This window comes from Notothenia rossii, assembly GCF_949606895.1.
Source record: "Notothenia rossii genome assembly, chromosome: 3".
NCBI classification, from domain to species: Eukaryota; Metazoa; Chordata; class Actinopteri; order Perciformes; family Nototheniidae; genus Notothenia; species Notothenia rossii.
In genome coordinates, this window is record NC_136901.1 from 3,348,096 (window position 1) to 3,360,595 (window position 12,500).

At 41.3% G+C, this 12,500-nt stretch overlaps 1 protein-coding gene across 3 annotated transcripts in view; it reads right to left on the reverse strand.

The window, feature by feature from the left end:
* The window catches only part of LOC307031366 (FERM, ARHGEF and pleckstrin domain-containing protein 1-like), a 62,605-nt gene that overhangs the window by 30,609 nt on the left and 19,496 nt on the right, over positions 1-12,500 (reverse strand). For all 3 annotated transcript variants that reach the window (XM_079668434.1, XM_079668433.1, XM_079668432.1), the window contains exons 3-5: positions 4,249-4,353; positions 1,860-1,902; positions 1,616-1,694 (exon numbers count right to left, since the gene is read on the reverse strand). In XM_079668434.1, the coding sequence (XP_079524560.1) occupies positions 1,616-1,694; positions 1,860-1,902; positions 4,249-4,353 (227 nt within the window). The remainder of the gene's footprint in view (positions 1-1,615; positions 1,695-1,859; positions 1,903-4,248; positions 4,354-12,500) is intronic.

Below are 12,500 nucleotides of genomic sequence, written 5' to 3' on the forward strand. Positions count from 1 at the left end.
ATCAAATATCTGACTGTGATCATTTTAATCTACCGACTTCAAAGCAATCCCTAATTGAGTTTATGACCTTGTTTCTGTTAGTCATTATACAACCGGCTACTTATTACAACACACACACACACACACACACACACACACACACACACACACACACACACACACACACACACACACACACACACACACACACACACACACACACACACACACACACACACACACACACACACACACACACACACACACACACTAAAAGAACTGTGTCAGAAAACTAACTTAAAAACCTACCATGAGCCCAAGGGCAAAGCACACACACTCCATAAATATTGGTGTGTGTGTGTGTGTGTGTGTGTGTGTGTGTGTGTGTGTGTGTGTGTGTGTGTGTGTGAGTAATGATCCACAAGAGCTTTTTATGTGTCTCCAATTTAACATTTTTCCCAACCGCATGATTATCCCTCTAATAAAGTTAACGAGGCTTTTGGCGACTTTTCATATCTTTTTTATTTTAGCCCGGAGTCATTTTGACTATTTCAGAACACAGCAGAGTGAAATGCACCACGCTTATTAAAGTAAATACAATTAGAAGAGAGTGAAATACAACAAAAATCATCTGAATTTCCTTTCTTGTTCATCTACATCAGACCTTTCATCCATTATATCAGAGCGACGAGTCCTATTGTTGACAACAGGGCAATGCATCTTCAAATCAATCTGTCCATCTACACATTGTGTCCGTCTGTGCCCTTTAAAGAGAACACAGTGCAATGCCGTAGGAGTCAAACAAAGGAGAGTGCCCACTTCCTGTTTAACACTCGATATGAGATCAGTGGAATAAAGTGGCCGGCTGAAATGCCAACAACGTCAGCGGAAAGTATTCGAAGACGTCTGCTCTGCCCTCTTGGAGGCATGCATTGCATTTCCTGCAGTAACATAACACAGCTGCTGCAAAGTGGACATTTAAAAAAAGGAGATGAAGTCAAATCAAAGCCTCGATAAGCAGTTTAAATACTTCAGGAAGCATCAGTTTAGTGTAATAATAGAATTAGGGGTGATTGATATACACTGCTGGGAAATACTAGAAAAGAAACATGAAGATTAATCGTTTTTAGCATTATTTGTGTTATTGAAAATCTTAATTCGTGAATAAAAACAGACCCTAGAAAGTGTTATTTGAAATGAAATTGAATGATATTGCTTTTAAAGAATGCCGATTATACTTTCTGTACGAGGAGTTGAAAAGGACGCAAATGGAGAAACACTTTTTCCCCTTATAATACAATCTATAAATGCTAATTATGTTCCTTCAAATTCAGCTGGATGTCGGAGATTGATATGAAGTTAGAACATGTCCAAAGCAACAGAAGTCTTTTTACAGTGAAAAAGCCTGTTTGTCATTTCAGCTGGTCTGCAATAACATCAAGAGTCCTGGTTTCCAGATGACACACCAACACTGTGTTTGGGTTCATTCGGGTGAAAAAACAAGAGTTAGTAAAAAAGGCCCTTTGCTTTGCACGTAAACACAGCTGTGGAGCTCCTCCTGAAGGACTGAGAAACACTCGGGAAGGACGGAAGACCAAAACAACTCCACAACTTTTCAATCCCAGAAGTTCCTTACCGAGTCAGCTCCTCCAAGAGCTGCGTGTGGTCGGGAGGAAAGAACTTCACCACGAAGCGAAGGATGGTGTTTTTAGGTCCTGAAGAAGGAGAAGGAAAGGAGATGATTGATAGGGAAGAGGCCGTGTGAGAGGGAGGAGACGCAAACAAGCACAAACATACTTTCAGATATTATAGCTTTGAACCTGGGTTTCATTCGGGAACTAAAAATGTAGCATCATATGTTGTGTTTGTGTCATGCTTACGTCTCAGCTGTTTGAGCGTCGGCTTCAGCAAATCCAGCCACACCTGCAAAACACAGCTTAGTTTATTTGAACTTCTAAAACATAAAAAAGTGGAATTATAAGATTTTCTTTACTGAAATGCAGCTGTCAAAATGACTTGGTGCTTCTGTAAAGCCTCTGTCACACTGTCCCCAAATGTACACCCGATGGACACACCAATATGGAATTGTGAATTTCGCACGAAGGTGGCCCCGAACCACACGAAGGCAACATTTACATTAAAAACATACAACTGCAACGAAAGTAACAAAAACGATTATGTTAAAGTATTATGATACTGTACGGATATTTTCAGACTTTGTTCTTTACTTTCTCCGTCTTTATGTAGAAGATATTAAGTTTTTTCCGTCATGTTGTTTCCATAGCAACAACAACTTCCTGTCAACTCGCCTTCAAAATAATATATTACATCCTTTTCAGTTTCACAGAACACAAATTGGGTTATTTACATAATATGTTTACATGATTTTGTTGTGCAATAAAACAACCAGATGGACACACGATAAAGGAAATGTTCAAATTCGGCTCTGATCGTAACAACATCGGGACATTCGTGCAACATCGGGACATTCGTGCAACATCGGGACATTCGGCATCTTAAGCCATCTTTGTGATGCCAAAGATTTTGCCACCGCTCCCGAAGTTGCTGCCGGAGCCTGAGAAACTCCACCGGCGGTCATACGATGGCTTCAGATGACCTCACCAATGGCCCGATGTTGTTACGATCAGAGCCAAATTTGAACATTTCCTTAATCGTGTGTCCATCGGGTGTCAATTTCGGGACAGTGTGACGGGGGCTTAAAGATGTTGGTCCCATATATGCATGTAGATGACTTGTTTTGCTTCCACTAGAATGATCTCTAGGTGAGCATTTAACATTTATTAGAGGAAATTAACTGAAAGAAATATCTCTAGTTTACAGACGGTAAAATGTCATTCCTTAAAATGCAGCGTGTGGCTTTTGATATGTGAGTATATTTGACTGTGGGTTATTTATTACACCTATCAAATTCACACTAACTGCCATAAACAACATCAGGTATGCACTCGATGTATAGCCGCATGCATTAGAGTGACTGTCTGCATCTTCTTGTGTTTGCAGGCTGACAATGCTGTCCTTATTTCTGCAGCATTACAGCATTCGTTCCAATTGGCTTGTATTGCTCACATGCACAGTGAGAGTCCTGTGTTTAAGCACACTGAAGTATTTGTATTGCATATCGAGGGCGTAAATAGGCCCGACTGCTAACTAGCGTTTTCATGCACTAATGCAGATTTTAAAAGCAGAAGAGACAAAAGCATCTGCAAATGATTTCAACCAGCTGCAGTCTGCATGACACAGGTGGGAAGACAGACTGCAGGTGAATGCTTCAATCCACACAGATGAAAGTAAAGAAGCTTCACGAGGCTGGATGCGTGCAGAACGGCGACCCATGTGATTAAAACTAGAGTTAACTTGCGGGAAGGAAACCTTGCTCCGAGCAAATTGGAGACTTGGCGGTGAATCCTCTGAATGTACTGTAAAAACATTTACATGCTTAATGCAGATCTGCCTAAGTCATGTGGTCTTTCAGCCAGATGGCAAAATAAGAGAAGGATTCTGTTAATAATCTCCCTCTGTGGCTGCAGGGAGAAGATGACAAAGAGATATCATAAAATAGCTGAGAAATACTTGTACATGTTTTAGGTAATCATAGTGACGGTAGAAAAGGACTCTCAACTGGTCAGGCCTCAGGACCCACTTTTTACTTTGGTAATAAATCGCGACTCACCATTTTTGAACCACTCAAATCGATTCAACCAGAAATCGTGCTGTAATATATACGCCTTTCAGCAAACAATATTCATTAAAGTGAAGTACAGTGCATATATCCCTTCCCATAACCAAAGTATGCTTTTAAAAAGGTTTAATGAGATGATGGAATCAAAGCTGAACTGTAGGCTATAACATAAAAAGGCCCACATGCTGAAAACACCAGGAAGGGGTTCTGGGGGGATTGTCCCCCAGGGGATTTTAAGAAATACTAACAAACTACGCATTCTGGTACACTCTGAGAAGAAAATAAATACATCTATTAATACCCGACATTTTAATAATATTTTCAGCCATTGTTTGTTTTTCACGGGCCTTCAAAATAAAAGTTTTAAAAAATATATATATATGTAAAGTTTTTTTTCTTTCTTCAATCCGCGACCCACTCGAAACGGATCCGCGATCCACTTTTGGGTCGCGACCCACCAGTTGAGAACCACTGCACTAGAGCATACAGAATAAGATACCCTCTTATATCTACTAAAGGGACAGGAACATAGTATACTATACACATTCTACTGTAGAGGTGTGTCTCACCATCATCTTGCGATGGTCCTGGTATTCCAGTCCGAAGTAGTCTCCCTCCACCACGTTGAGATGGACACACACCAGGTCGAACAGCACTTTGCCGGGAGAGCGTTGCTGCGAAAGGAGAGAGGTGGAATTAGATTTAAACAAAAGAGGGTGCGGCTTCTCATTCGGGACAGTGCTGATAACTGAATTGTGAGGTTTAGAGAAGTGATTTTAAGCTGATAAATAAATCCCAAGTGTGTTATCTACCTTTCTGGATAAGTGTATTTAAATGTGCCCGTTGTGTTTTTGGGGGTGTTCCCTTCCCTGTGGTGTGCTGTATAGGCTTTAATCCTTGAAGGGGTTTCTCTCCTACAAATCACAAATATGAAACCTGATAATTACCAGATTAGAGCCCCTTAAAAAAGAAGCAGAAGAGGTGAGAGACACTGAAAATAAAGCTTGACCTATGGATGCCATTTCCTCTAACGAGCTTCTCCTCACTTAACGAGCTGCTGACCTTTGACCTTCCTGCGAGGTTAGGGTCTAATGAATAGCTGGAGGCTAAGGCTCAGCTGGGAATGCTCGGAAACAACCACAACGCTTCAGGAAAAGTGTGTGTGTGTGTGTGTGTGTGTGTGTGTCTAATGAGGCAGCTACACCTGATGCTGGTATCGTAGAGTATGCATTGCTCTGTTATCATGAATATACCGTTGGATTTGGGGTTTCCAAAATAGACACAGACGTGGAAGTAAACCCAGAATTAGCCCAGAATAATTTCCAGTTCAAACTAAATGGTACGTCCCTGAAGAGTTACAGCGTACCATTATACATTCAGGGAGGCTTATGAGGCGCTAGTTAAGTGAAGATGTAGTTACAAGATGGCAAGCATTCCTTACTTTTACAGAAGATATAATTATAGTAGATACTCTATATTTTACACACTTCTCCTCTTTCAGTTTCACTAAATAATGTATTTTAGGAGTCTAGAAAAAAGGACAATTCAGGACATTTAAAAACACAAATACTTGAGCATGTGCAGAGCAAGGAGATGTCATATCAGGCCATTCATATTGACCAATAAGGGAGGTCAAATGTGAATGTGCTATTGTTATCCATCGTTTGAATGTCATCTGCACATTATGCCAATATATTTATACAGTATGTACATTACTACAGCATTGTTCTTGAAACCTCTTGCCACCTTTATTACTCTTTGCACTTTCTGGTTGGATTGCCTATTGCATTTTTGTGTACTCTTAATGCAACGACTGTTGAATCTAATCTAATGTAATCTTTAGTTGTCAAAGGAACTGGTGAAGAATGCAGAGAGGAGGTTAAGGTGTGAGTCTGTCACCATCTGGCTACCGTGTGTCCATCTGATTCTGTGTGGTCTGTAGGGACACACCCACACACACACACTTACTGCACACACAATAACACCCACCCACACACGCACACACACACACCCACCCACCCACACACGCACACACACACACTCAGGCCTCAAGGAACAACCATTCTAGTGGATCACAATGGCCGTTTCTCAATCTCGAGGATTCTGGCTTCCAAGCCAATATTTCAAGTATGCTACGCCATAGAGTGCCGCCCAAGTACCGTTCCAATCTCCAGCATACTTGGAATTCCACCGAGGCCGCGTCCTTGGTTTGGGGGAAATGTAGAGGCTTAACATGGGTAGACTTCGCGTCCTTAAAATCCCCACAATGCTTTGCGCACGGACCAATTTCAAAAACCCTTGCGGAGAATGGCTGAATCGACACAGCACACATTGAAATGTAAGTATGTAGTGGCGTAGAACATGTGTTGGTAAATATGTTAATTTGTTATCACCAAAAATGTGTTCCGTGAAAGTAAAGCAAGTTCATAATTAGATAGAAATCGTGAGGTATTTATTTTCAGTACAGTTTATGTTGAAACCGTTAGAGAGAGTGGTACACTTGTTAGCCTTTTCCATTCTTCTTCGTTTTCCGAAGCCGTGGCTTGGAAGCATACTTGCTTCGTTTCTGAAGGAAGTGACTTGGAAGTACGCGACTACCAAGCCAGCATCCTCGAGATTGAGAAACGGCCAATGTGTCAGTACTTCTGCAAAATTGCGAGGACACAAGCAGACTGATGGACATCCCGTGTGAATGTCATGATATTAAGACCGGAGAGCTTCACTTGACAGATGCCAGCGGCAAAAAAGCTTGGAGGATCCCTGGAGCTTGGACAGGATCCAGATTTGGGTCGTAGTAATCTTGGTTTAAATGAGGTTAGGAGAGAGAGGAATTGAAAGGGAATCCAAGAGCATGCTTTTCTGCGTTTACTTGTGTGAAAAAAACACATTTTTTGTTGCTTGTTTGCATTGTTTTTGGATCAAACTGCTCAAAGCTGGCATGAACATTCCAGTTTTAAAAGTCCAAATTAAACAATATAGGTTCCAGTTTTTCTGCACAACAATGTTGGGCTTGGCGGAGAGTCACGGGCACAGGAGTTTAGACTTTATAGACTTTTATACAACGTCAGTTTTGGTCTGTTTCTACTTCTTTCTGTGTACTTTAGAGACAGTGTTTGGAAACATTCGGTGCAGCAAATTCCTGTCGTTCGAGAATTGACAGAGGAAGATTTCCAAGTATGTTTGGGTCAAAAGCAATTTCCTTTAATATCGGCAAAGCCTTCTCCAATAACTACAGTAAGCCGGTGTAAATGCAACGGGGAGATATCCTGTATCACATTCAAGTAACGTAAGACACGGGAATGCAGAGGGGGAATGGCGTTGTGGGAATGGTGGTGAAATCTTTAAATATCAAAACCAGTTAAAATAACACAGGCGACACGAACACATGATGTGTCACAAGCCTGGTGCTAAACTTACATTTGTTCGTGAGGGTGGTGGTAAGTCAGAGTTTCTGTCATAACATAAATCTGGCAGGAAAAAAAGACGAGACCTTACATTTCATTGTGTGAAGCTGTAATGAAAATGTGAGAGTGCTGGAAAGTGAGGATCTATTAAAAACTAGGGCTGTCCCGAATACCATTTTTTTTAGCAATCAGCAGCGAACCGCTTCGACATGTATTTCGGTGTACTCACGGCATTCTTTTTGTTATTCTACAGTATTGTTGTTTTATAGTTATTTGTTAATGTAACCCAATTTGTGTTCTTTGAAATGTAATATCGCATTGTGTTTGTTACTTTCGTTGCAGTTGTATACGTCTTAAGTCTAATTTGGCTTGGCTTCCTATTTATGGACATGCTTTTATTTTGAAGGAGAGTCAGCGCTGTTGACAGGAAGTTGTTGTTGCTATGGAAACAACGTGACGGAGATTAACGGAGAAAAGTAATATCTACATATAAAGACGGAGAAAGTAAACGATAACGTGTATGGTTAAGTGTTAGCACCCCCCGAAGAGGCACAAGCTCTTACGTTGAAATTGGAGATTTCAATAAATTTGAAAAAAAAACGGGAAAAAACAAACAAAACAAATAACGAAATTGAAACCCGAATAGTACTCCAACGAACGAATATTCGGATATTCGGGTACAGCCCTATTAAATACCAAATAGGCGGGTTCATATTCAGCTCTTTTTTGGACACAGAAGCAACCGATCCGAAAATAACAAACGGTAGCTTGGCTTTAAACGTCAGAGCTGCATGTACAGAGGACAGAACATGTAAATGTTAAAAGCCTGAAATGAGAGAGAAGTTGGATGATGTGAAGCAAAGGATTCTCTCATCCTGCTGGAGGCTATACTACTGATATAACTACCACCAACAAACATGGAAACTGCCTTTCACTCCCAATAGTTCCCTAATAAGTGAGATAATAATACCTGTTAGTTTACCATCTATCCGCTCAGTTCTTAATCCCCCTCTCTCGTCCACTCTGTGACACGCAACGTCTTAAACGCTCAAGATCAAAAGGCCATGGATCCTCGTTGCGGAAAAGGATATCTTTTATCTCTTCAGTTGGAAAGTTGTGTTGGAAAAGTCTGTTTTTATGACACTTAGTTTGTTTGTTTGGGTCAATTTATACACCTTTCCACGCAGAATGCAATGAGTGTTATGAATATCATTGATTAGCAAGTAGCCATATTAAGACAGCAGATTTACAAAGAAGAAATCCAAGTCTTACTGCCTTCATGTCCTACACAAAAACAACTTGTAACTGCACTTTCAAAATAAAACTGAATATGGAAAATATAACCCTGGATATATATCTATCAAATCCACGCGGTGTTTGTGACTTGTTTGAACAACATGTGTCATCTAGCGGGCGGTTTCAGGGATCAAATATCACCCTTAATTGAGGAACAGACGAACAAAGCGGTATGAAACTGCTCTTATGTGCCATCCTGACTGTTCAGACTTTAAAGTTTAAAAAAACAATGTACCAAGAAGTCCACGCTGCTTTCTAAACTAAAGAGGCGCTCAAGAAGGAACGGCCTGCTCTCCTCTTGGCAGCCGTCTCACTAAAGGAAATGGTGAGGTCAAACATGATATATATAGCTATTGTTAATAATAAAATAGGAGAATAAGAATAGGCTCTTATTGGACAACACACAGGGTAAGTGAGAATCTCCTACAAGGTCGTAGTTTGAGAGTTTTAGGGTCTAAAAATAAGTGATGTTTATGTGAGTTGAGGTCACTGAGGGCCTTTCAGTTCAGATCACAATCAATTCATTCAGCGACGACCATCAATGAGCCTTTTCTAACTCAGCCACTCGCACACAGTCACATGTCTATCGTACCTTGCAGCGTGATTGGTCTTATCTGGAGGAACGATGCTCTGCAAACAGACATATTGAGCACTTTGCCCGCACACAGCGACACATTCATTGGGCGTGCATGCAGACGCTCACTTAAAGTCAGACAAACATGTTGGAGTCAGACTTTCCTGCTGTAAAAACCAGCATGCGATGTCCACGGTCGTGTCCTTAAAGGCAGGGTCCAGTTTCACACAGCTGTGCTTTTTCGGCCTCCCACCAACATGAAGGTTGTCTTTTAAGATAATTACAAGGCTAGCCGTTCTCTGGCTTCAAGTCCTCAAAATAGCTCCGGAGAAAACCTGCATGTCTGTCAGCAATGCGTCTTTTGAATCTAATAGTGTTCTACCTCATCTCCATCTTCACTTTGCTGAACGTCTCCCCTCTGTGGTACGAGTAAAGGAAGCTCTGATTATCATGTGTCTTGCTTTTCTTGCTTCTCGCAACAAACTACACTCAAATGATAGATGTGCTTCTTAAACAACATGTATGTTTGGGTAACACCAATTACAGTCCTCTGGCAGGTTGATTGTGTTGGATACTCGGGATCCCAGAAACTGACCGTGATCAAATTCGAAAATCGGACAGAACCTGGCGATTATATTAATCGATTATTCGCCGCCCCCCCCCCCGCGGGAGAGAAACAAAATGTGTTTGTAGCGACACCATTTTTTTTTTCATTTGCACTTGTCAGTTTGAAGTAGTTCCACGAGGAACTCTTCTTTTAACGTACCGCTTTGTTCATCTCTAGTTGTTAGCTGGCTTCCTCCAAGTTTACAGTATAACAAACTGGTGGTGTGACCAACGGCCATTTACAATTCTTAATACTATTACTATTATTAGCATTAGTCTATATTTTGGTTGAAACTAAGCCAGAAAAAAAAGAAAAACATAAATAATACTAAAAAAATATATAAATAACTTCGAATACCAATTTTTTATTTTTTATTATGGAGACTGTAACGAATATTCTTAAAATCGAATAATCGCTGGCATTCCTATTAGATACCAATAAGTACAACCTGCACCAACGAAAGGCGCTAAAAACATGACAGTTTGAACATAATATGCAAGATGTGGAATATGTCTCTTTCCTCACATCTTTTTCTCCTTAGCAAAACACACTTCCTGTCCTCCTTTTAATCCAACATCCTGCTACAAGGTTAGTTCTTGGCTAAACTTGGATGTTGTAAATCAAAGTAATCGCTCTCTTTTCTACGATCCAGTCCTCTTGAGGCTGAGAAAACCGACACATATATATCACTTCACTTTCTCTCTTTGCTCTTCATTCTCTGCTGTCCTCAAAGCTTCCTTTATGTTACAGATGAATGGCTAATGAAAATGCATCAATTATAGTAAGAGGGCTCTATGTTAGTAAACCAGTCACACCAGTACCTCCTATTCGGCCAAAACAAGAACATATTTTATCCATTCTTCCTTTTGTTTATCCTGCACTATTTCCCTTCCTTATTCCTCACTCCACTCCTTCCCTGCAAACTACAGCCAGGTTCAATGTTCTCACCATCTGCCCTGGTGTGCTGAGGGTTTACTCAGAGTCCCACTGATGCAAATGACCAATGAAATAAAATCCCACTCCCCAAAAAATGAACACACATTTGCAGTGTTCATACTTTGATGCGTTCCAAAGTCGTCCACTGCAAAAAAATCCTCGAGTAACGAGACTTTAAAAACAAGATTTCTCGCCGGTTTTCTGCACAATTGTGATTTCCTAAAAGATATCTATGACACTGGCATGAAGGAAGGGGAGTTTTTGGAGGGCACTTCTCTTTAGTCGTGCACTAATGTCAACATGGACAGAAACCAGATGGGTGAGACTGATGATAAGAAATCTCCACAGGGGGGGGGGGAACAAAAAACACCTCGAAGCTGCTCAGTTTCTACTTTAGTCCCTGCTTTTGATTCCAGTAAGGGTCTTTGTCCGGCTTTAGAGTTATAACTAAACTTATATCATTACCGGGTGTTTTATTTAACTCACAATCTAGCAGTAATGGCCGGAAAACTGTCCAGGAATCCATCGATTTGGTACAAAAAAAAAGTGCTAAATTCATGGTTATGTGACCAAGAGAAAGGAAATGAAAGAGATAGCTTCACCCCGCCGAGAGAGCACCAGGGAGCCACCTGAACCTTCACTCGACTCCTGTGTGAAAGCCGTCATCTGAGCTGTAAACCTGTACAGTGTTTTGTATGTTCATGGTTTTCCTTATGATGAAACTCTGAAGGTTTCCCACCAGAGGGTACGCTGTGTCCTTCTGCTCCAAAGCAGGTCAAAAGGCCAAAAATCCACAGAAGGCCCAGCGTGATTTACAGCAACATCCAGCATGACCTACGGAAATCATTCCTGAGGAGGGAAGCTTAACGTTTCGATCCAAAAAACGTCTTTTCGTAGAGTTTTTAGGATACCATTCTGTCCTATTCCCAGACCATTTAGTTCAGGAGTGGTTCCCCAAGGCGGAAAAATAATTGAGTCGCTGCTATGTTTAATAGCCTAAACACATTGGCTATTATCTAAAAGGAGCATGCAAAGTAGTCCATTAAAAATCTGGTTTAGTCGTGTTATGTTACGGTCATTGTCCTCCAGCTTTACAGCTTTATTCGACTGACTATTTAGAAAAGGAACATGTTTTTATGGCTGTCATTTCACGCAAAACCTTTCATATAGTGCCTTAGCTTTTTTTAGTAGCTGTCCTTCATTTAAAGCAAATAAAAATAACGCCCCTAGCCTAAACACTACAACTTCCCCTCGAGAGAAACGGAGTATCACTGAACAGCAGGACGGCTGGGAGAGGCTTCCTCCTTCCTCGACTGTCAGCCAATAAGATCCTCTGGTTCGGATTAGGTTAAACGGCTTAACCCTGTGGCAAGACGTCAGAGGTCAGCTCCTCCACACCAGGGTCCACAACTCAAACAGATGGACACGTAATACGGAAAACTGGACTGTTGAATAAACAGTGTGTCGAGCAAAAATACCTGCGAGCCGTGACAGCAAGGCACTGTGGGAAATCAAACAGCCCTGATGTGGGATGAAGAGAAATGCCTACAGGCTACAAGCTGACACACACACACACACACACACACACACACACACACACACACACACACACACACACACACACACACACACACACACACACACACACACACACACACACACACACACACACACACACACACACACACACACACACACACACACACACACACACACACACACACACACACACACACACACACACACACACACACACACACACACTAGAGGCAGATAATTAAATCAAGCGGCAGATGGGAGCGCGTGCACGATGTTGTACAATTAAAAAAAGCAATTGGCGTCTCCTGTAGGACTTTGTTCAACGTCTCGTGCAATTATGAGGAGTGTAAATCTCACTGCAGGTGCTTCCTCTAGACAAAGGATGACAGAATAGTCTTGTTGCAAGCTTTTCTCTTAAGCGTCTCAGAGTACCGTGAGTACACTTGTAGCTGCTGCTTGCTTTAA